Genomic DNA, 23,726 nt, shown 5'->3' with positions numbered 1-23,726 from the left:
GCGGTGGACATGTTTAACGAGACAGTACGCCGTGCGTCTGCAGTGGTGGACATGTGCTACGTGTGGAATGGCGGCTGTGCGAAGGAGGCCAAGTGTTCTCAGCGAGGCGAGCTGGTGACCTGCACGTGTTCTAAAACTCACTCTGGGGACGGCTTTTCCTGTCAACCTATTGACCCCTGCGTTGCCGGGGACAACGGCGGCTGCCATGAACACGCCACATGCGTCATGACGTCGCCGGTACTTGTTTTTTTGTTTTATTGCCGTCGACTGCTCAGAAAAATTCTAATGTTTTTGTTTGTAGGCTAAGAGGAAGTGCACCTGCAAAGACGGCTACATCGGAGACGGCGTCACCTGTGAGGTCAAACAGCTTCCGATCAGCCGCTGTCTTCAAGAAAACGGACAATGTCATCAAGACGCGCTGTGCACCGACCTGCATTTTGAAGGTATTTGCACGTCACAGCGTGCCCTCCTGGCTGTCCCTTCCTCACCGTGCACCTCATGTGTTGTTTGTGCAGACGCGACACTCGGCGTGTTCCACCTGCGTTCAGAAGACGGTCAATACAAGCTGAACTACACATCAGCTCAGTCAGTGTGCGCTGCCACGGGAGGAGTCTTGGCTTCTTACACGCAGCTGTCCTACGCTCAGCAGGTCCGTAAAGGCACCACAAATGTGTTTGGAAGTCAGACAATGCTTCATGTTGAAAATGTCAGTGGTTTGTCTCAATAAGAGAAAGGAAGGTGAGTCAGAGCCTCACTTGTTTTGATGAAAGATTTGTAAATTAATAATAATTGATAAAAACATAAATATGACTTTTATGCTCATTAACATGTGTAATATAGGGGTCCCCAAACTACGGCCCGCCAGCGTCCAAAATCCGGCCTGCGGGAAGTCCCAAGTTGAAAATAAATAAATACAATTATTATAATTTTTTTTTTACTATCATTTTTTTTTTTAAACTGTCCTTTCTAATCCATTTTCTACCGCTTGTTACTTTCGGTGTCTCCTAGCCACTCAGGCCAATCATATTGTCTAAAAATGCTTTTTCCCATCAATAACGTGACTTCATCGCGCTTGGAATATATATATATATATATATATATATATATATATATATATTTATATATGTATATATATATATATATATATATATATATATATATATATATATATATATTTATATATGTATATATATATATATATATATATATATATATATATATATATATATATATATATATATATACTTTTTGACTCGGGGGCCGCATTGGGTAAAAAAAAATTATATATATATATATATATATATATATATATATATATATATATATATATATATATATATATATATATATATAAAAAATTTGACCGGGGGCCAAGCTCTACATATATATATATAAAATTTGGCCGGGGCCCGGGCTCTACACACATATATATATATATATATATATATATATATATATATATATATATATATATATATATATATATATATATTTATCTAAATATATATATATATATATACATATATATATATATATATATATATATATATATATATATATATATATATATATATATATATATATATATATATATATATATATATATATATATATATATATATATATATACTCTAATATCAGGAAACATGCCAATTTAGAGAATTTTAAATTTTTCGAAAATGTAAGAAAATTATTATAATCATAGAGAAAATATATGTATTACACCAGGGGTCTCCAAACTTTCTGACTTAGGGGCCGCATTGGGTAAAAAAAAATTTGGCCGGGGGCCGGGCTCTACATATATATATGTATATATATATATATATATATATATATATATATATATATATATATATATATATATATATATATATATATATATACAGGACTGTCTCAGAAAATTAAAATATTGTGATCAAGTTCTTTATTTTCTGTAATGCAATTAAAAAAACTAAAATGTCATACATTCTGGATTCATTACACATCAACTGGGTTATATATATATATATATATATATATATATATATATATATATATACATATATATATATATATATATATATATATATATATATATATATATATATATATATATATATGTATATATATATATATATATATATATATATATATATATATATATATATATATATATATATATATATATATATATATATATACGGTATATATATGTAGAGCCCGGTCACATTTTTTTTACCCAATGCGGCCCCTGAGTCAAAAAGTTTGGAGACCCCTGGTGTAATACATATATTTTCTCTATGATTATAATAATTTTCTTACATTTTAGAAAAATTTTAAATTCTCTAAATTGGCATGTTTCCTGATAATAGAGTGCAGGAAGCTGATACTGTAAAAGGCTGTCGCTATTGACGTTCCTGTCTGATTAGTGCATATGCAAACTTACCGGATTTAGTGCAGTTTGCATTGACTGAATACATAGAAACCAGACGAGTCATTGCCGAGTATTAGTTTTTTCATTTAGTATGTAAGCGAGTATTGCCTCTCTGCTTTAGTGTGCAAACAAGTCAGAATTTAGCGCTCAGGCTATTTCTGTTTGTCGCTAATATATCGTTCAAAACGTTTTTACACTATGACTTTAATGTAGGCGTGGCATTATTATTCTTGTTAATCGGACTATGAATAAAGAGGAACCCAACTGAGAGCCGTTGTAGTAATCTTAGGGCCTGATATACGAAAGGTTTGCGTGTACTAAAACATGTGCGAACTTGATAGCACACGCAAAGCTAATCTACTAAGCTTGTGCGTAGAGTAGGCGTCTCTTAAGTGAGCAAAATAAGGAGCACAATGTCTGTCTTCATGAATATGCAGAATACTGTATGTGTTGATCAACAGAACGTCCACAAGGAGAAAATGCAAATATAATGAATTAGCACACACAGTGTGATTTATCAAGACTAAAATTGTTCTGCGGGAGGTGTTTGGCGGTTATATTTAGCATGCCTGAAATGTGCGTGCAGACTGGCAGTTCCGCACAAATAGCTGTGGGAAAGGAGGTGATCGTGCTGCAGCTCTGTTTTACGTTTGCTTGTCAACATATATAGATGGTCAAAAATACAATTCTCAGTCATGTCGTCTATTCAGTAATATAATTTTATAATTTCATAGCTGTCGGATGACTTAATACTGACTTTATGACTTTCATAAAAGTACATACCCCTGCAGCCTGTATTAACACTGATGAAAGCATATGAAATTCAATGTAAAAAAAAAGGACCTCACTTACCTTGAACCTCACCGCACATCACTGCCTAATAACGATGGCCACGCCCTTCAGTGGTCCTGATTGTAAGACATCCTGTCCACAGGGCGGCTTGAACATGTGTGCCGCCGGCTGGTTGGACCAGGCGCAGGTGGCGTACCCAACTACGTACGCCAACCCCAACTGTGGCTTTGGACACATCGGCATCGTGGACTACGGCATCCGCAAAAACCTGAGCGAGACATGGGATGCCTTCTGCTTCCGGATGAAGGGTGAGTGAGTAGGACGAGCTGGATCAAGAAGTTATGGTCTCTGCGAAACTTTTTTGTTCGTTTGTTTTTTAAGACGTGAACTGCGAGTGCAAGTCCGGTTACGTTGGGGATGGCTTCAGCTGCACAGGAAACCTGCTGCAGGTCCTCATGACCACGCCTTCCTTGTCCAACTTCCTCACTGTGAGTTATACGCCATTTTCAGGTCATGTCCTCGGCATTGAGTAACCCGTCCTCACTTGTGCAGCAAGTCCTCAACGTGTCTCAGGCGTCGGAAGCCGGGAAACAATTTGTCAAGCGTCTTCAGAACCCGGCTGTCCAGTCCACGCTCTTTGTTCCCAACAATGATGGCCTGATGGACAACCAGGTTAGTCCCAGACCCCCAGTGTCCTCTGAACCCACTTGTGTGTCCTCACGGCCCCCATCCGCAGACGTTGTCCCAGCGCGACTTGGAGTTCCACCTGTCGGAGGGTCAGGCTCTGGCGCTTGCTCAGCTTACCAACGGAACTCAGCTGAAGACTCGTGTCGGCACGCTGAAGGTTTTTGGACTGTCTGACATTTTTGATCCTTCAGCTCTGGTAAGATGTGATGGTCCTCATTTTTGTGGTTGGCTGAAGTCCTGTTCATCATCATTTTGTCGTCCTCAGTCATCTCGTTACGTCAACGACCGATTTGTTTGCGCCGCCGACATTGTCGCCGCAAACGGCATCATACACATTCTGCAGGAACCTCTTCTGGCCCCGCCACCTCACCGAGCAGTGAGTGACAACTCAGCCAAGTCAACGACATAATCGATCTGGACTGAGCTGTTCTGCTTTGGTCCCGCAGATTGGTGCGGCGCACAAGGCTGGGGTGGGATTTGGAGCCGTGCTGCTCGTCATTCTGGTGTTGGGTGTCGCTTTCGTGGGCTTTCATTTCTACAGACGCTCCGATAAATTGTTCCAGTTCCGTTACTTCAAGGTATGTGTGTGCTTGTGTGTGTGTGTTTAGGTGTCCTGCATTGGGCCTCATTTATAAAAGTTGCTGCGCAAAATAAGTTGCATCAGTAGGCCTTAAAGGGGAACATTATCACAATTTCAGAATTGTTAAAACCATTACAAATCAGTTCCCAGTGGCTTATTATATTTTTCGAAGTTTTTTTCAAAATTTTACCCATCACGCAATATCCCTAAAAAAAAGCTTCAAAGTGCCCGATTTTAACCACCCGTCCATTTTCCTGTGACGTCACATAGTGAAGCCAACACAAACAAACATGGCGGAAAGAACTGCAAGTTATAGCGACATTAGCTCGGATTCAGACTCGGATTTCAGCGGCTTAAGCGATTCAACAGATTACGAATGTATTGAAACTGATGGTTGTAGTGTGGAGGCAGGTAGCGAAAACGAAATTGAAGAAGAAACTGAAGCTATTGAGCCATATCGGTTTGAACCGTATGCAAGCGAAACCGACGAAAACGACACGACAGCCAGAGACACGAGAGAAAGCGAGGACAAATTCGGCGATCGCCTTCTAACCAACGATTGGTATGTGTTTGTTTGGCATTAAAGGAAACTAACAACTATGAACTAGGTTTACAGCATATGAAATACATTTGGCAACAACATGCACTTTGAGAGTGCAGACAGCCCAATTTTCATCAATTAATATATTCTGTAGACATACCCTCATGTCAGCAGGCCAGGGAAGCTAGGGTCGATATTCTTCTCTTGATCGTCTTCGGGACGGTGTGAGCCAAGACATCCAGGGGGTTTAGCTCGCTCGTCTGCGGGAACAAACTGCCGCCATTGCTTGCCGTGCTACCGAGGTCCTTTGTCCCTGAATTGCTCACACACTCCAGCAGATTAATGGGGGTCTGGCGGCAGATTTCTGTGATTTTATCGTTGGAAATGCATCTGCTTTGAGTGTCGCAGGATATCCACACATTCTTGCCATCTCTGTCGTAGCATAGCTTTCGTCGGTAAAGTGAGCGGAACAAACGTCCAATTTCTTGCCACTTTCGCATCTTTGGGCCACTGGTGCAACTTGAATCCATCCCTGTTCGTGTTGTTACACCCTCCGACAACACACCGACGAGGCATGATGTCTCCAAGGTACGGAAAACAGTCGAAAAAACGGAAAATAACATAGCTAATTTGACCCGGTGTTTGAGAAAATGGCGGATTGCTTCCCGATGCGACGTCACATTGTGACGTCATCGCTCCGAGAGCGAATATTAGAAAGGCGTTTAATTCGCCAAAATTCACCCATTTAGAGTTCGGAAATCGGTTAAAAAAATATATGGTCTTTTTTCTGCAACATCAAGGTTCAATATTGACGCTTACATAGGTCTGGTGATAATGTTCCCCTATAAAAATGCATGAGTAACTTTCAAGGCAAAAAAAAATATATATATATGCGGCATAGGTTGCGTATTCTGATGCACTCTTTTGACAATACGTAGAGCTCACATCCGATGGTGTCAGCACGAAAAAAAGCTCGTACTCACATAAGAAATACATAAGCACTATAAAAAAATATAAATCAAAGTTTACTTATGTAGCTCTTAATTACAAATGTCTCAAAGGGCTGCACAAGTCACAACGACATCCTCGGCTTAGATCCCACATCAGAGCAAGAAAAAAGTCAACCCAATGGGAACAACAAGAAACCTTGGAAGGGACCGCAGATGTGGGGACCCCCTCAGAGTGACGGGTGCAATGGATGTCGAGTGGACACGGTTAATAATGTGAGAGTCCAGTCCATAGTGGGGCCAGCAGGGGATCCTCTTGCATGTAGACACGTCGGGGCGCAGAAACATCACCGACTGATGCATAAGGAGTGGTCCACCCAGGGTCCCAACTTTAAAATAGGGGTTCTGAAAAAAATTAGTTCACATTCATTTTTTAAGAATCAATACTTGCTACCTGTGTATGTCCACTTTTGTATCCTGAAATATTTTTTTGAAAAGGGCTTCATTATCATTTTATGCCAACTAATATATTGCAAGAATCAAATAGTCATCTAAAGAATCGGAATCGAATCGAATGGTGAGTTGTTGTAAGATTCACACCCCTAATAAGTTACATTGCAACACATATTTTCACAATGTATTTTGCACTCCTCTAATTCTGGATTTATTGTAGATGTATTTCTTTGAATATGCTAATATAGAGTTGTATTATTGTAGTCTTATTGGACATGCAGTATTCCGCTCATTTTAAATTAAATGGCATAGGAATGTATAAATAGGTCGGAAGGTACATCTGTGACTTTGTGTGTGGCCATACAGTGGAAAGTATTATTTTAAGATTGCAGCACAATATTTTCTTCCATAAAATCATGTCAAGAATTTCAGATATTATGTTTTTTTTCCAATATATTTATATAGTTTGTGGTTGGTGCAAATGTATAGATCTCCCGATGCGAATACACAACCACTATGTAATCTATATTATCATTACCACTTAAATATTTTCATAAGATAAACTGTACAAAAAACATTAATGGTGCCAATATTATATAGAAATTATCTTGTAGGCGGGCCAATTGCCAACAATAGCTTTAAATATTGCTTATGACTACACGTGTTTTGCAACAGAATGTCTGTTTCGCATTATTTGACAAAATACAGACATATAAATATCCATCCATCCATCCATCTTCTTCCGCTTATCCGAGGTCGGGTCGCGGGGGCAGCAGCTTAAGCAGGGAAGCCCAGACTTCCCTCTCCCCAGCCACTTCGTCCAGCTCCTCCCGGGGGATCCCGAGGCGTTCCCAGGCCAGCCGGGAGAGATAGTCTTCCCAGCGTGTCCTGGGTCTTCCCCGTGGCCTCCTACCGGTCGGACGTGCCCGAAACACCTTCCTAGGGAGGCGTTCGGGTGGCATCCTGACCAGATGCCCGAACCACCTCATCTGGCTCCTCTCGATGTGGAGGAGCAGCGGCTTTACTTTGAGGCCCCCCCCGAATGACAGAGCTTCTCACCCTATCTCTAAGGGAGAGCCCCACCACCCGGCGGAGGAAACTCATTTCGGCCGCTTGTACCCGTGATCTTGTCCTTTCGGTCATGACCCAAAGCTCATGACCATAGGTGAGGATGGGAACGTAGATCGACCGGTAAATCGAGAGCTTTGCCTTCCGGCTCAGCTCCTTCTTCACCACAACGGATCGATACAGCGTCCGCATTACTGAAGACGCCGCACCGATCCGCCTGTCGATCTCACGATCCACTCTTCCCCCACTCGTGAACTCTATAAATAATAGATAATTATTTGGATGCAGACTTGGCAAACAGGAGGCTAAACAGCAAACATGTTTTTTTATTATCTTAGCAACAGTTCACAGTCACGGTGGAGCTGACACTATAATTGCTCAAGTATTGATATTCAAATTGGTATCAGAAAGTACGTTAATTAACCCTACAAAAACACTGTTTAGAAACAAGAATCAATCCGAAAATATCGCTTTCTTCTTTGGAGTCGCCATCTCGGTCTTTCGTCATTGACAGTCCAATACGTGATCTTTAATCTCATCACCGTATTCATAAGCTAATTAGTGTGACCATTTATGGACGCTTGTGGGAGGACGCCAGGGGGAGCACAATTCTCTCCTAGTGTTTTTATTAATTAAAAAAATAAAAGTAAATGTTTTGCCTTACATACATTCCGAGGTTTTTGCTTATGCACGTTCTACATTTAATTCCATGCGCAATTTTATAAATGAGGGCCCTTTAGTTTTCCATACCAAATGAATTACGTCCACTGACCTTCGTTTCTTTCTGCCAGGAGAACGAGGAAGAAGAGGAAGAGGAAGAACCTGCCACTCGCAGTATCTCCAACCCAGTTTATGAAGACGCTCCAGAAGTTGCCCTGCACGACGTCGCAGTGAGTGAAACTTTTTTTTGTTGTCACTTTTGACCCCGAGATGAGCTCATTTACGTTTGCATTGCAGGAGGCCCGGGCGCCTGCCGAGTGCAAACACGTAGAAGACCTGCTGCAGGTTAGCTGAGGTGGGAAGTTGAAATGTTTCAAGATGTCAAACTGAACTTTGTGAAAGAAAAACATTGCTCTGCATGATTTTCTTTTAAATCAGCGTCAAACTATTTTATTGGTGGCTTTTTTTTAAGACCCAACAGCACTCCCTACATCAGGAATCCCCATTTTTTTTGACTCAGGGGCCACATATCGATTTGTATATATATATATACAGGTAAAAGCCAGTAAATTAGAATATTTTGAAAAACTTGATTTATTTCAGTAATTGCATTCAAAAGGTGTAACTTGTACATTATATTTATTCATTGCACACAGACTGATGCATTCAAATGTTTATTTCATTTAATTTTGATGATTTGAAGTGGCAACAAATGAAAATCCAAAATTCCGTGTGTCACAAAATTAGAATATTACTTAAGGCTAATACAAAAAAGGGATTTTTAGAAATGTTGGCCAACTGAAAAGTATGAAAATGAAAAATATGAGCATGTACAATACTCAATACTTGGTTGGAGCTCCTTTTGCCTCAATTACTGCGTTAATGCGGCGTGGCATGGAGTCGATGAGTTTCTGGCACTGCTCAGGTGTTATGAGAGCCCAGGTTGCTCTGATAGTGGCCTTCAACTCTTCTGCGTTTTTGGGTCTGGCATTCTGCATCTTCCTTTTCACAATACCCCACAGATTTTCTATGGGGCTAAGGTCAGGGGAGTTGGCGGGCCAATTTAGAACAGAAATACCATGGTCCGTAAACCAGGCACGGGTAGATTTTGCGCTGTGTGCAGGCGCCAAGTCCTGTTGGAACTTGAAATCTCCATCTCCATAGAGCAGGTCAGCAGCAGGAAGCATGAAGTGCTCTAAAACTTGCTGGTAGACGGCTGCGTTGACCCTGGATCTCAGGAAACAGAGTGGACCGACACCAGCAGATGACATGGCACCCCAAACCATCACTGATGGTGGAAACTTTACACTAGACTTCAGGCAACGTGGATCCTGTGCCTCTCCTGTCTTCCTCCAGACTCTGGGACCTCAATTTCCAAAGGAAATGCAAAATTTGCATGGTTGGGTGATGGTTTGGGGTGCCATGTCATCTGCTGGTGTCGGTCCACTCTGTTTCCTGAGATCCAGGGTCAACGCAGCCGTCTACCAGCAAGTTTTAGAGCACTTCATGCTTCCTGCTGCTGACCTGCTCTATGGAGATGGAGATTTCAAGTTCCAACAGGACTTGGCGCCTGCACACAGCGCAAAATCTACCCGTGCCTGGTTTACGGACCATGGTATTTCTGTTCTAAATTGGCCCGCCAACTCCCCTGACCTTAGCCCCATAGAAAATCTGTGGGGTATTGTGAAAAGGAAGATGCAGAATGCCAGACCCAAAAACGCAGAAGAGTTGAAGGCCACTATCAGAGCAACCTGGGCTCTCATAACACCTGAGCAGTGCCAGAAACTCATCGACTCCATGCCACGCCACATTAACGCAGTAATTGAGGCAAAAGGAGCTCCAACCAAGTATTGAGTATTGTACATGCTCATATTTTTCATTTTCATACTTTTCAGTTGGCCAATATTTCTAAAAATCCCTTTTTTGTATTAGCCTTAAGTAATATTCTAATTTTGTGACACACAGAATTTTGGATTTTCATTTGTTGCCACTTCAAATCATCAAAATTAAATGAAATAAACATTTGAATGCATCAGTCTGTGTGCAATGAATAAATATAATGTACAAGTTACACCTTTTGAATGCAATTACTGAAATAAATCAAGTTTTTCAAAATATTCTAATTTACTGGCTTTTACCTGTATATATATGAATATTTTTTTATTTTGTCCACACAATTTTTCCCTTATTTTTTTCCTTCCACTCTCACTGCTAAACACTAAATATATCCAAACATTGAAAAAACACAAATAATGCAACAATAGAAGTCCCACACTTCTTTAGTAAACCAAATCCGTACAGCAGATATGGGCAACTACATCAATGTGATTGCTCGAGTGGCTGGACAGGACAGTAATAAATAAATAAAATATTGGGATGTGCCGCAAGCCATGTTGTGGACATTGGTGGGCTGTCCGGCCTGCGGGGCGTAGTTTGGGGACCCCTGCCCAATTCATTTTAGCTCAAGGGCCGCATGGAGGAAAATCTGTGCACACGTAGGCCGGACTATTAAAATTATGGCATTAAAACTAAAAAATAAAGACAACTAAAGATTGTTTTCTTTGGCCAAAAAGAACATACACATTCTGAAAATATTACAATAAAAATATAGAAAAAAATACTGGCAGCGGTAAAGTTTAGATTCATGAAGGAAAGAAGAAAGTAAATGAATGTATATCACTGAATAAATTTACATTTGCATAAAAATGTTTTCTTTTGTATTATTTTTTATGAATTAAGTAATATTTATGACAACCATTTTCCAAAGCAATATAGAATGTGAGCCGTAACAGGATAATGCATACATTGTGGGCCGGTTGTGATACTAAATCAAATATCATCCCACAGGCCTTGACTTTGACACCCCTGTACTAGAAGATGATATAGTTCAGGGGTAGGGAACCTATGGCTCTCGAGCCAGATGTGGCTCTTTTGATGACTGCATCTGGCTCTCAGTTAAATCTTAGCTGACATCGCTTAACACGATAAGTAATGAATCATTCCGCTGGTAATCAGTGTTAAAAATAACGGGCAAGGAAAAACTCACCCCAGTGGGATGTCGATGTGAATGACTATGAGAAACCTTGGAGAGGACCGCATATGTGGGTAACCCCCCCCCTCTAGGGGAGACCGAAAGCAATGGATGTCGAGTGGGTCTGACATAATATTGTGAGAGTCCAGTCCATAGTGGATCCAACATAATAGTAAGAGTCCAGTCCATAGTGGGGCCAGCAGGACACCATCCCGAGCGGAGACGGGTCAGCAGCGCAGAGATGTTCCCAGCCGATGCACAGGCGAGCGGTCCACCCCGGGTCCCGACTCTGGACAGCCAGCACTTCATCCATGGCCACCGGACCTGTGCCCCCCCCCCCCCCCCTCAAGGAAAAGGGGAGCAGAGGAGAAAAGAAAAGAAACGGCAGATCAACTGGTCTAACAGGGGGGCTATTTAAAGGCTAGAGTATACAAATGAGTTTTAAGATGGGACTTAAATGCTTCTACTGAGGTAGCATCTCTAATTGTTACCGGGAGGGCATTCCATAGTACTGGAGCCCGAATAGAAAACGCTCTATAGCCCGCAGACTTTTTTTGGGCTCTGGGAATCACTAATAAGCCGGAGTTCTTTATCTTTCTATATAGTTAATGGCCCGGTTATATTTTCTAGTTTCAGTCAAACCCAAACAATTTTTTTTTCTTTTTTTAAAAAGGAATGTATCCATCCTGTTATTGGCTGTCAATAAAACCTGTACTTTAGTGACAGAAAGGGAAAAAAACAATTTGAAAGTTTGGTAGAAATGACTTTATTTCTTTACACGTCTTCCGTCAACTCGCTGATCCACGAGTAATAATCGGACACTTTGGAAAAGATGGCCGGCTTGTTGGGGTCACACTGTCGACTGCCCCATGTGAGCACGCCAAACAAGAAGTAGTCGCCGTGCTTCCGACAGAACAAAGGAGCTCCAGAATCGCCCTGAACACAAAAATATGTCATTGTGTCTTTTCAAAACTAAGTTGACAAAACAGAGAAGTTACCGTGCAGGCGGAGGCGCCGGCGGGATGTGTGCACAGCAGCGTGTCGCTGACGAGGCCCCGCCCCCACTTATCGCTGCACGCGGTCTGGTTGACCAGAGCCAGTCGAGCATGGTGCAGCCGTTCTGGATTCACCGCCACTGCGCGAGACAGAGCGTGTTTCACATTAACAAGCAGCATGGTTAAAGTACACATGAGTGTTAACCTGTGGCGCTCGTCGCCCCCCAGCCGGCGCTAACACATGACCAGTCGTCGTCCAACTCCTCGTCCTCATCAGGGACACAAACCGGGAACACACTGGTCCCTGCAAACGTCACATGAAAACCTTTCCATCGCCGTCACGACACCCGGGCTTACCCAGTCTGGCGGGAGCGGCGAGGCGCAGCAGCGAAAGATCCGCTTTGGGAGGGAAGCTGTCCTCCTGAGGAAGGTTGAAGACCTCGTCCACCGGGACGCTTTGGGACAGAGACAAGCGGAGGTCGTGAACTCCCAGGAGCGCCACGTCTTCTCTCGCTCTGCACAGGAAGCAAAGCGGCGCCGGCAGTTGGTACCGAGGAAAGTTCCGCATGACCCGCACCAACGTTTGGATGTTACCTGACTCTGCAGTGGTGTGCGGCGAGCACCCAACGCCGGTGGATCAACACGCCGCTGCAGTAATGGATTCCGTTGGCTTGCAGGCTGACCATCCAGGGCCACGACCCGGAACATGACTCTGTTACGTTCTCCACCAACAATTCCCCGTCCTCGGACACAGAGAGCCCGACTGGGCCTGCAAGGTTCTGACAGCTGGGCTGCTGCTGCTTTCCGCACCTGTTCTCTGAGGAGTGACGCTAGCATTAGCTTAACATTTTAGGGTTAAAAGTAGAGATGTCCAATAATGGCTTTTTTGCCGATATCCGATATTGTCCAACTCTTAATTACCGATTCCAATATATACAGTCGTGGAATTAACACATTATTATGCCTAATTTTGTTGTGATGCCCCGCTGGATGCATTAAACAATGTAACAAGGTTTTCCAAAATAAATCAACTCAAGTTATGGAAAAAAAGTGCCAACATGGCACTGCCATATTTATTATTGAAGTCACAAAGTGCATTCTTTTTTTTAACATGCCTCAAAACAGCAGCTTGGAATTTGGGACATGCTCTCCTTGAGAGAGCATGAGAAGGTTGAGGTGGGCGGGGGTGTATATTGTAGCGTCCCGGAAGAGTTAGTGCTGCAAGGGGTTCTGGCTATTTGTTCTGTTGTGTATGTTCTCCCGAAATGTGTTTGTCATTCTGGTTTGGTGTGGGTTCACAGTGTGGCGCATATTTGTAACAGTGTTACAGTTGTTTATACGGCCACCCTCAGTGTGACCTGTATGGCTGTTGACCAAGTATGCGATGCATTCACTTGTGTGTGTGGAAAGCCATAGATATGTGATTGGGCCGGCATGCAAAGGCAGTGCCTTGAAGGTTTATTGGCGCTCTGTACTTCTCCCTACTTCCGTGTACCACTCCACACAGCGGCGTTTTAAAGTCATACATTTTACTTTTTGAAACTGATACCTATAATTTCCGATATTACATTTTAAAGCGTTTATCGGCCGATATTATCGGACATCTCTAGTTAAAAGGTCAACAGGAAGCGGCGACTGCACCTTGGGTCAGCTGGTCTGCGTACGCCACATCCTGGTTTTCTGGAAGAGAAAACAGCTGACTCGCAAGACGGGAGGACAACATTTTGGGGGAAAATCTCACCGATGACGTTGGACATCCAATGAGCGTGTTCTTTGATTCTGGTGTAGACGCCGGGCTTTCGGGCCCGCCCACAGCCGATGCCCCAGCTCACCACCGCCGCCAACTTGTAGTTATTCCCGGTAAAACACGATAGCGGACCGCCAGAGTCGCCCTGACAACAGCAACACAGGCATCACTCGTACGAGCAGAGTCGCACGCACGCATAGGTCACCTGGCAAGAGTCGACCCCTCCCGCTTCCTTTCCCGCACAGAACATGGACGCTCGGATCCGGCTCTTGTAGTAGCGATTGCAGACATCAGAGGGCAGCACGGTCACGTTGACCTCCTGCAGCCGGGTCACACGCGCTCCGTCTGCGTCGGGAAGACATTTCAGACACGGCGAGAACAAATTATAGCGGGGTCCCGGACCAGGACTCACTCTCACGTGTGGCGCCCCAGCCTGTGATGGTGCACTTCTCCAAGGTGGGCAACGGCGCCATCCAGACGTTGATGGGCCGCACAAAGCGGTTGAACGTCAGCGGGCTCTTTAGCTTGAGGAGCGCCACGTCGTACTCTTTAGTGTGAGCATTGTAGCGATGATGGCTGACAATTGCGGACACGCCCACCACCTGCAAGGCAAACGTAGAACGGGGATGTCTAAAGCAGGCATGCCCAAACTTTTCGCCTTTAAGGGCCAAAGTGAAAATGCGCCATTAGTCCGCGGGCCAAACAGCATTTTAAACATACAGCAGCACCGTGAGTGAAGTGTTTAGACCAGGGGTGTCCAAAGTATAGCCCATAGCTATTTTTTTTATACAGCACAATCGTTAGCATTTTAATAATAGTATGCTACTTTTTTTTGTTGTTAATTTTGCAGTTACTTGACGTATGATACCTGTTATAGCATGCAAGCTTTTGTTATGTTTGTTTTTTAAAGGGGAACATTACCACCAGACCTATGTAAGCGTCAATATATACCTTGATGTTGCAGACAAAAGACCATATATTTTTTTAACCGATTTCCGAACTCTAAATGGGTGAATTTTGGCGAATTAAACGCCTTTCTTTTATTCGCTCTAGGAGCGATGACGTCACAATGTGACGTCACATCGGGAAGCAATCCGCCATTTTCTCAAACACATTACAAACACCGAATCAAATCAGCTCTGTTATTTTCCGTTTTTTCGACTGTTTTCCGTACTTCAAGTTTAGTTTATTCACAATACCATATAACAAATACAATAGTAGTAAAATATCATCATTTAAAGATGTTGGTACGTGAAAGGGTCCCCCAAATAAGCTAGAAGAAGCTTTTGACAGGGGGTCCAGAGGATAGAATATACATGAAATGATGGAATATACATGGAATGATGGAACATGGTAGCAAGTACAACAACAAAAAACAACGCTATATGATTAACACAAGATAATAGTACTAAAGCAAGCATACACATACATTCATTCAACCATGCAAAACCCAACAGTAGTCTACCCTACATGAGGCATTAAATATAGGTGGTTAATAGATAAGTTTTTAGTTTATTTTTGAAGTTGGAGAATGGATACAGCATCTTGAGGCTCTCATTAAGCCGGTTCCAAATCTTTGGTCCCCTGCATACAACACTTCGAGCGGTACAATCCAGTAAACGATGTTTCCCTGATATCAAATCTAAGTTACGAGTGTTGTGGGCATGCTGGGGATGGTAGATAGGAACCAAGCTACAGAGCCTTAAATTCAGCCTGTAAATGACTTGATAGGTTAAACAAGCATTTTGATAAATATTGAACTCTGTCAGTCTTAAGAGATGATGATTATGGAATAGATGTCGAGTGGGGGCATTAAACTTGGACCATGACAGGGCCCGTATAATTTTCTTTTGCATGGATTCTAATTTGTGGAGGTAGGTAGGGAAGGTGTTACACCAGATGACATTACAGTAGTTTAGATGCGGTTCAAAGAGAGTTTTATATAGTGTGAGTAGAGCATAAAGAGGAAGATAATGACGAAGGTGAAAGAACAGGCCAACATATTTGGATAATTTGTTTAACATATGGCTAATGTGACATTTGAAATTGAGGTATTCGTCAATGATGACCCCCAGGAATTTTGTGGAGTACACTCTCTGTATTTCCTGCCCATTGATGTTGATATGGCAGTGCTCAGTATTTGTCCGGTTTTTATTAGAACGAAATAGAATAAGATTTGTTTTATTTACATTAAGTGAGAGCTTATTGCATTTGAACCAGGAATCTACTTTCACAAGCTCTGAATTGACAGTTACTTGTAGATCGTGTAGGCTCCTGTGTGAGGTAAACAAATTTGTATCGTCAGCAAAAATTATTTTATGAAAAGTTTCGGAGGAGTTTACAAAATCATTTATGTATAGGCTTTTTGGAGACATCATGCCTCGTCGGTGTGTTGTCGGGTGTAACAACACGAACAGGGACGGATTCAAGTTGCACCAGTGGCCCAAAGATGCGAAAGTGGCAAGAAATTGGACGTTTGTTCCACACACTTTACCGACGAAAGCCATGCTACGACAGAGATGGCAAGAATGTGTGGATATCCTGCGACACTCAAAGCAGATGCATTTCCAACGATAAAGTCAAAGAAATCTGCGAGCGTATGAGGGTATGTCTACAGAATATATTAATTGATGAAAACTGGGCTGTCTGCACTCTCAAAGTGCATGTTGTTGCCAAATGTATTTCATATGCTGTAAACCTAGTTCATAGTTGTTAGTTTCCTTTAATGCCAAACAAACATACCAATCGTTGGTTAGAAGGCGATCGCCGAATTCATCCTCGCTTTCTCCCGTGTCGCTGGCTGTCGTGTCGTTTGTCGGTTTCGCTTGCATACGGTTCAAACCGATATGGCTCAATAGCTTCAGTTTCTTCTTCAATTTCGTTTTCGCTACCTGCCTCCACACTACAACCATCCGTTTCAATACATGCGTAATCTGTTGAATCGCTTAAGCCGCTGAAATCCGAGTCTGAATCCGAGCTAATGTCGCTATTCCTTGCTGTTCTATCCGCCATGTTTGTTTGTATCGGCATCACTATGTGACGTCACAGGAAAATGGACGGGTGTTTATAACGATGGTTAAAATCAGGCACTCTGAAGCTTTTTTCTTTTTTTTTTAGGGATATTGCGTGATGGGTAAAATTTTGAAAAAAACTTCGAAAAATAAAATAAGCCACTGGGAACTGATTTTTAATGGTTTTAACCCTTCTGAAATTGTGATAATGTTCCCCTTTAAAAAAAAAACCCTACCTGGGGCCTCTGGGCTCTTAGTTTAGTTTTTTTTTCTGTCATTTAAACGTCAATTTTAAAATGCCATTATTTTTTTAATAAATGTTGCCTAGAAAGTTCAATAAAAGCTTGCTTGAATCAAAATCAAAAAATGTCCAAGACTAATACCTACAAAAAACTCTAAATGTTTGTTCTATGGCGTCACGGTGGAAGAGGGGTTAGTGCATCTGCCTCACAATATGAAGGTCCTGAGTAGTCTTGGGTTCAATCCCGGGCTCGGGATCTTTCTGTGTGGAGTTTGCATGTTCTCCCCGTGACTGCGTGGGTTCCCTCCGGGTACTCCGGCTTCCTCCCACTTCCAAAGACATGCACCTGGGGATAGGTTGATTGGCAACACTAAATTGGCCCTAGTGTGTGAATGTGAGTGTGAATGTTGTCTATCTGTGTTGGCCCTGCGATGAGGTGGCGACTTGTCCAGGGTGTACGACGCCTTCCGCCCGATTGTAGCTGAGATAGGCTCCAGCGCCCCCCGCGACCCCAAAAGGGAATAAGCGGTAGAAAATGGATGGATGGATGGGTTTGTTCTATTTCAATAGCAGCAAACCAAGCAGCCAACACGTCAACTAACAGACATAGCCAATGTTCTCCCTAATTTTTTTGATATGTTTGAGAAAAACTCCCACAGCATTTAGTGGCGCACATGTGAGCAACAGACATGCACACTGTGGCCAAACCAGCAGCACACCATTCCCAAACTTGCCATATCAAGTTAAGTCTTATTTTCATTTTAGTCAAATGACAGCAGTCATAGATTATTTTAGATGATATGGTCCACTTACAGTGAAAATAAAATATATCAGCTATGTACTAGTGTTGTATTGTGGGTTCCTGCTTTGGAAATCATTTGTATCCCTTTCAGTGATCACATTTAGTTCCCCTTAAAAGGAGACCTGTTCTGCAAAACCAACTTCCCTTACCAATTGGTACCTGTTTTTCTGCATTTGGGATCTGCATAAATCCTGAAAATGTGAAATCAAACCATGACGGCATGGCAAAGATATGTAATCTTGCCTTCCTTCATACTTCCTCTACATGAGCCATTTGGGATTTGTCCAATTTGTGACGTTTTCCCCCAAATCGGTGCAGTGATATCTTCCATATATGGTAAAGTTTTACCCACAGAGCTTTGAGAGTCCGCCATTAAGGCTTAAGTCTGGCTGATTCCAAAAATAAATACTAATCAAAATATACTGCAAAAGAAGAGACTAATAAATAAATGAACATACTAAAATAAATACATTCTAATAAAAATGGTAATATATAAATGCTTCTTAAATAAACTGTCAATAACAGTTAAGTGCAAAGCTTCACCACTTTAGTCATATTTTTTGCCCTTAAGAATCTTCTTTAGAACTTCAGTTCCAGACTTCTTATTTGATATTGTCATTACTGCCACAAGTAGTGGAAAAGTGCTCACGAACCACAATGGGTCCCTATGGTTAAATACCGAAATAATGTCATAGCACATAACCCTCGATTAAAGTTAGAAACGGAGCAATAACTTTTAACCCCCAGCAAATATATAATTATGATTTGTGAAGTGAATTATTATATATTCTGACCAGTATATATTGACATTGTTGGGACCATTTGGAAAAAAAATAGTTCTAGATGTGTTAATTGCATCCTAAAGATGTTAAAATAACAAGATGTTCCTCTTTATGCTCTTCTTACTCTATACAAAACTCTATTTGAACCACATCTAAGCTACTGTAATGTCATCTGGTGTAACACCTTCCCTAGCTACCTTCACAAATTGGAATCCATGCAAAAGAAAATCATACGGGCCCTGTCATGGTCCACGTTTAATGCCCCCACTCGACATCTATTCCATAATTATCATCTCTTAAGACTGACAAGAGTTCAATATTTATCACAATTCTTGTCTAACCTATCAAGTCATCCACAGGCTGAATCTCAGGCTCTGTAGTTTGGTTCCTATCTATCATCACCCACATATGCGGTCCTCTCCAAGGTTTCTCAGTCATTCACATCGACGTCCCACTGGGTTGTGAGTTTTTCCTTGCCCTTATGTGGGCTCTGTACCGAGGATGTCGTTGTGGCTTGTGCAGCCCTTTGAGACACTTGTGATTTAGGGCTATATAAATAAACATTGATTGATTGATTGATTCTATGGTATTGTGAATAAACTTGAAACTTGATAGCTCAGTTACAGCTCATTTTATAACCTATTCTGTGTTTTATGTTGCACGATTGCACCAAGAAAAATTCCTCGTTTGTGAACCCGTTCTCAAACAATGACAATAAAAACTATTTTAATTCTGGCTAAAAACCTCCATCCATCCATCCATCTTCTTCCGCTTATCCGAGGTCGGGTCGCGGGGGCAGCAGCCTAAGCAGGGAAGCCCAGACTTCCCTCTCCCCAGCCACTTCGTCCAGCTCTTCCTGTGGGACCCCGAGGCGTTCCCAGGCCAGCCGAGAGACATAGTCTTCCCAACGTGTCCTGGGTCTTCCCCGCGGCCTCCTACCGGTCGGACGTGCCCTAAACACCTCCCTAGGGAGGCGTTCGGGTGGCATCCTAACCAGATGCCCGAACCACCTCATCTGGCTCCTCTCGATGTGGAGGAGCAGCGGCTTTACTTTGAGCTCCTCCCGGATGGCAGAGCTTCTCACCCTATCTCTAAGGGAGAGCCCCGCCACCCGGCGGAGGAAACTCATTTTGGCCGCTTGTACCCGTGATCTTGTCCTTTCGGTCATAACCCAAAGCTCATGACCATAGGTGAGGATGGGAACGTAGATCGACCGGTAAATTGAGAGCTTTGCCTTCCGGCTCAGCTCCTTCTTCACCACAACGGATCGATACAGCGTCCGCATTACTGAAGACGCCGCACCGATCCGCCTGTCGATCTCACGATCCACTCTTCCCTCACTCGTGAACAAGACTCCGAGGTACTTGAACTCCTCCACTTGGGGCAAGATCTCCTCCCCAACCCGGAGATGGCACTCCACCCTTTTCCGGGCGAGAACCATGGACTCGGACTTGGAGGTGCTGATTCTCATCCCAGTCGCTTCACACTCAGCTGCGAACCGATCCAGTGAGAGCTGAAGATCCTGGCCAGATGAAGCCATCAGGACCACATCATCTGCAAAAAGCAGAGACCTAATCCTGCAGCCACCAAACCAGATCCCCTCAACGCCTTGACTGCGCCTAGAAATTCTGTCCATAAAAGTTATGAACAGAATCGGTGACAAAGGGCAGCCTTGGCGGAGTCCAACCCTCACTGGAAACGTGTCCGACTTACTACCGGCAATGCGGACCAGGCTCTGGCACTGATCATACAGGGAGCGGACTGCCACAATCAGACAGTCCGACACCCCGTACTCTCTGAGCACTCCCCACAGGACTTCCCGAGGGACACGGTCGAATGCCTTCTCCAAGTCCACAAAACACATGTAGACTGGTTGGGCAAACTCCCATGCACCTTCAAGGACATGGCTAAAAACCTAATTAAGGTTTTTACATGTGTTCCGAAAAGTTAATTTCAACCAAATTCGAGCATTATGTTTTTTTGGTAAATAAAACATACTGTAGTATGGGGCAGCAATGTTGGGTTTAAGGTGTGGTGGGGGGCCCCCTTTAGGAGTCTTGTGTGTGGGGGCCGGAGAATTTGGTGCTACGCCCCTGCGTGCGCTAATTTGATCGGACACACCTGCTGGCCTTCCTCGAGGGAGTTGTCCAGGTCGTGTTTTCCCGCCAAAACCGTCCAGAACGACGCTTTGTTGTACCTGCACACACATGTTGGTCGTTGGTTCGCTCGTTTCGACGCAGACGCTCGGTTCGCACCTTTTGAAGCAGTGGGCCGCGGAGATGACCCACAACGGCGCGATGACGGCGCCGCCGCAAGCCGGCATGGTGGTGAAGCGGAGAGACACCTGCCACGGCCATGAGTGCGCCCAAGTCTCCTGACCGCCGATGATGCGGGTCTTGACGTCCTGGTCCTGGACGAAGGAGCGGACTCCTGCCAGCTCTTAAATACAAAGTCAAACATCTCCTTAATACACTTATAAAAAAAATATGATCACAAAAATGTTTAAAATATACCAAAGTCTCCCGAGAAACTTCCCAAACTACTCTCATTGGTGTCCGAGCTCCGCGCTGAATAAGAGACAAACAGGAAGTGTTGAATCTAAGAATCCACAGTTTCACAATAAAAGCCTTCTCACCATCACGACACAGTTCTGTCAAGCAAACGAACAGAATCCAGACGAGCGGCGGCCGCATGCTGGACGTCCAATGGACCAGAAGACTTTGGGTCGCTATTATGTCGGATCAGGAACACCTGGAGCTGATTATGGCGTTACCATGGAGACCGACATGCATGCACTCTTTTTTTTTCCCCCCTTGCGCTTCTTTTTTTATTTATATATATATATATATATATATGTATTTTTTTTTTTATATAAACCTTTATAAATTTCAACACTTACAAACAGTTGAAAATAATAATCAAAGTAAGTCGGGATGTCCGATAAATGCGTTAAAATGTAATATCGGAAATGATCGGTATCGGGTTTTTTTTTATTATCGGTATCGTTTTTTTATTTTTTATTAAATCAACATAAAAAACACAAGATACACTTACAATTAGTGCGCCAACCCAAAAAAAACCTCCCTCCCCCATTTACACTCATTCACACAAAAGGGTTGTTTCTTTCTGTTATTAATATTCTGGTTCCTACATTATATATCAATATATATCAATACAGTCTGCAAGGGATACAGTCCGTAAGCACACATGATTGTGCGTGCTGCTGGTCCACTAATAGTACTAACCTTTAACAGTTAATTTTACTCATTTTCATTAATTACTAGTTTCTATGTAACTGTTTTTATATTGTTTTACTTTCTTTTTTATTCAAGAAAATGTTTTCAATTTATTTATCTTATTTTATTAATTTATCAAAAAAGTACCTTATCTTCACCATACCTGGTTGTCCAAATTAGGCATAATAATGTGTTATTTCCACGACTGCATATATCGGTTGATATCGGTATCGGTTGATGTCGGTATCGGTAATTAAAGAGTTGGCCGATATTGGAATATCGGATATCGGCAAAAAGCCATTATCGGACATCCCTAAAAGTAAGTACAAAAAAAAGTACAAAACAGTACAAAACAGCGCCAGGGGGTTGTAAATTCAAAGTAACTAAAATAGAATGCAATATATATATATATATATATATATATATATATATATATATATATATATATATATATATATATATATATATATATATATATACAGGCCCGGCCCTAACCAATCTGGCGCCCTAGGCAAGATTTTAGGTGGCGCCCCCCCACATCGGCAGTGAAGTGTATATACTCACAAGAAACTGAATAGCTTTGTCTTTGACCTTTTTTTTTTTTTTTACTTACAACTATACCTAATATATAAAGGGGTGGAAAAGTGACTATTACCTGCAGGGCAAACATAGCTAACCAGAAGGCAATAACAATGTAAACAAAAAACAGCTGCTTAAAAGATCTAATACAAATGTCCCTGAACAATGTAAGGTGGGAGTACTGTAATTACCTAACGTTACATTATTATTTTCCATAACAATTTAGCCCCCTCCACAATATTAACCCGACGTTAAAACAGAACTAGCTATTTATTGATTAGCAATTGCCGAATCATGTAACATTAGCTTAATACTAAAAAGCCGGGTTACTATCACATTCTGTAACAGACAAATAATTTCATGTTCGGCTCACCTACCTGCTACCTCTGTCTTTTCTCGTTTCTCCTCCTCTTCTTTTCTCTTTTTTCTTCCCTGGGCACCTGACAGTTTTGGCCGTTTTGACATCTTGTGTTGATTTTTTGATGTGGTGACGTCCAAAAAGAGTCATGATACGGGAAGGGAGGGGGCGCACCGTGCGGGGGGAGAGGGGGGGGGGGGGAGGGGGCGTAATGTTGTAACAAATAATATTTCTATTAAATAGGCTTTACTTTGCATTTTAATTAACGTGGGATTATTTTTTGTATTTAGAAATAATAGTGTGAATGTTGTCTGCCTATCTGTGTTGGCCCTGCGATGAGGTGGCGACTTGTCCAGGGTGTACCCCGCCTTCCGCCCGATTGTAGCTGAGATAGGCTCCAGCGTCCCCCGCGACCCCAAAGGGAATAAGCGGTAGAAAATGGATGGATGGAGTACCAACTTTTTTCTTTTTCTTTTTTTCCTCTCCAAAATTTGTGGCACTGGCGTGGCGCCCCCTGATGGACGGCGCCCTTAGCATTTGCCTATACGGCCTATGCCACGGGCCGGCCCTGTATATATATATATATATATATATATATATATATATATATATATATATATATATATATATATATATAAACAAAGTGCAAAACCATAGGTTCACTCAATCTCAGTAAATAACTTAAATTTGGAACACAGCATCATCGTTTTCACAGCTTTTTGGTTGTTAGAGTTAGAGAGTGTTTTAGTGTAGAGTTCTAAATCTTTTTTAAAGGCACAAAAAAACAGGTCGGGTATTGAGAA

At 42.4% G+C, this 23,726-nt stretch overlaps 2 protein-coding genes across 6 annotated transcripts in view; one reads left to right on the top strand and one right to left on the bottom strand.

Annotated features, from left to right (window-relative positions):
* The window catches only part of stab2 (stabilin 2), a 75,244-nt gene extending 52,163 nt beyond the window's left edge, over positions 1-23,081 (top strand). For 3 of the 4 annotated variants that reach the window (XM_061959674.1, XM_061959673.1, XM_061959671.1), the window contains 11 exons: positions 44-237; positions 302-443; positions 516-649; positions 3,348-3,513; positions 3,587-3,693; positions 3,758-3,877; positions 3,942-4,088; positions 4,158-4,268; positions 4,339-4,470; positions 8,273-8,371; positions 8,439-8,589. In XM_061959674.1, the coding sequence (XP_061815658.1) occupies positions 44-237; positions 302-443; positions 516-649; positions 3,348-3,513; positions 3,587-3,693; positions 3,758-3,877; positions 3,942-4,088; positions 4,158-4,268; positions 4,339-4,470; positions 8,273-8,371; positions 8,439-8,495 (1,409 nt within the window). In that variant the 3' untranslated portion in view covers positions 8,496-8,589. Of the gene's footprint in view, positions 1-43; positions 238-301; positions 444-515; positions 650-3,347; positions 3,514-3,586; positions 3,694-3,757; positions 3,878-3,941; positions 4,089-4,157; positions 4,269-4,338; positions 4,471-8,272; positions 8,372-8,438; positions 8,590-23,012 lie in introns of those variants that run through there. The other variant, XM_061959672.1, reaches the window with a different exon arrangement.
* ovch1 (ovochymase 1) lies at positions 11,923-21,543 on the bottom strand. Of its 2 annotated transcripts, XM_061958927.1 has the most exons (13): positions 21,386-21,543; positions 21,264-21,317; positions 21,006-21,189; positions 20,872-20,947; positions 14,327-14,516; positions 14,120-14,259; positions 13,909-14,059; positions 13,809-13,847; positions 12,762-12,984; positions 12,525-12,682; positions 12,373-12,471; positions 12,171-12,307; positions 11,923-12,108 (listed from the first exon to the last, which is right to left on the bottom strand). In XM_061958927.1, exons 1-13 carry the CDS (start codon positions 21,441-21,443, stop codon positions 11,947-11,949), a joined length of 1,671 nt encoding a protein of 556 aa, XP_061814911.1. In that variant the 5' UTR covers positions 21,444-21,543; the 3' UTR covers positions 11,923-11,946. The 2 variants fall into 2 exon arrangements, with proteins under 2 accessions (XP_061814911.1, XP_061814913.1); XM_061958929.1 differs by lacking the exon at positions 13,809-13,847.
* Positions 23,082-23,726: the final 645 nt, after the last annotated feature.

The sequence above is a fragment of the Nerophis lumbriciformis genome, linkage group LG05, assembly GCF_033978685.3.
Source record: "Nerophis lumbriciformis linkage group LG05, RoL_Nlum_v2.1, whole genome shotgun sequence".
Lineage (NCBI taxonomy): Eukaryota > Metazoa > Chordata > Actinopteri > Syngnathiformes > Syngnathidae > Nerophis > Nerophis lumbriciformis.
Note: the sequence above shows the minus strand (reverse complement) of the source record. Positions and strands in the feature narration are given on the sequence as shown.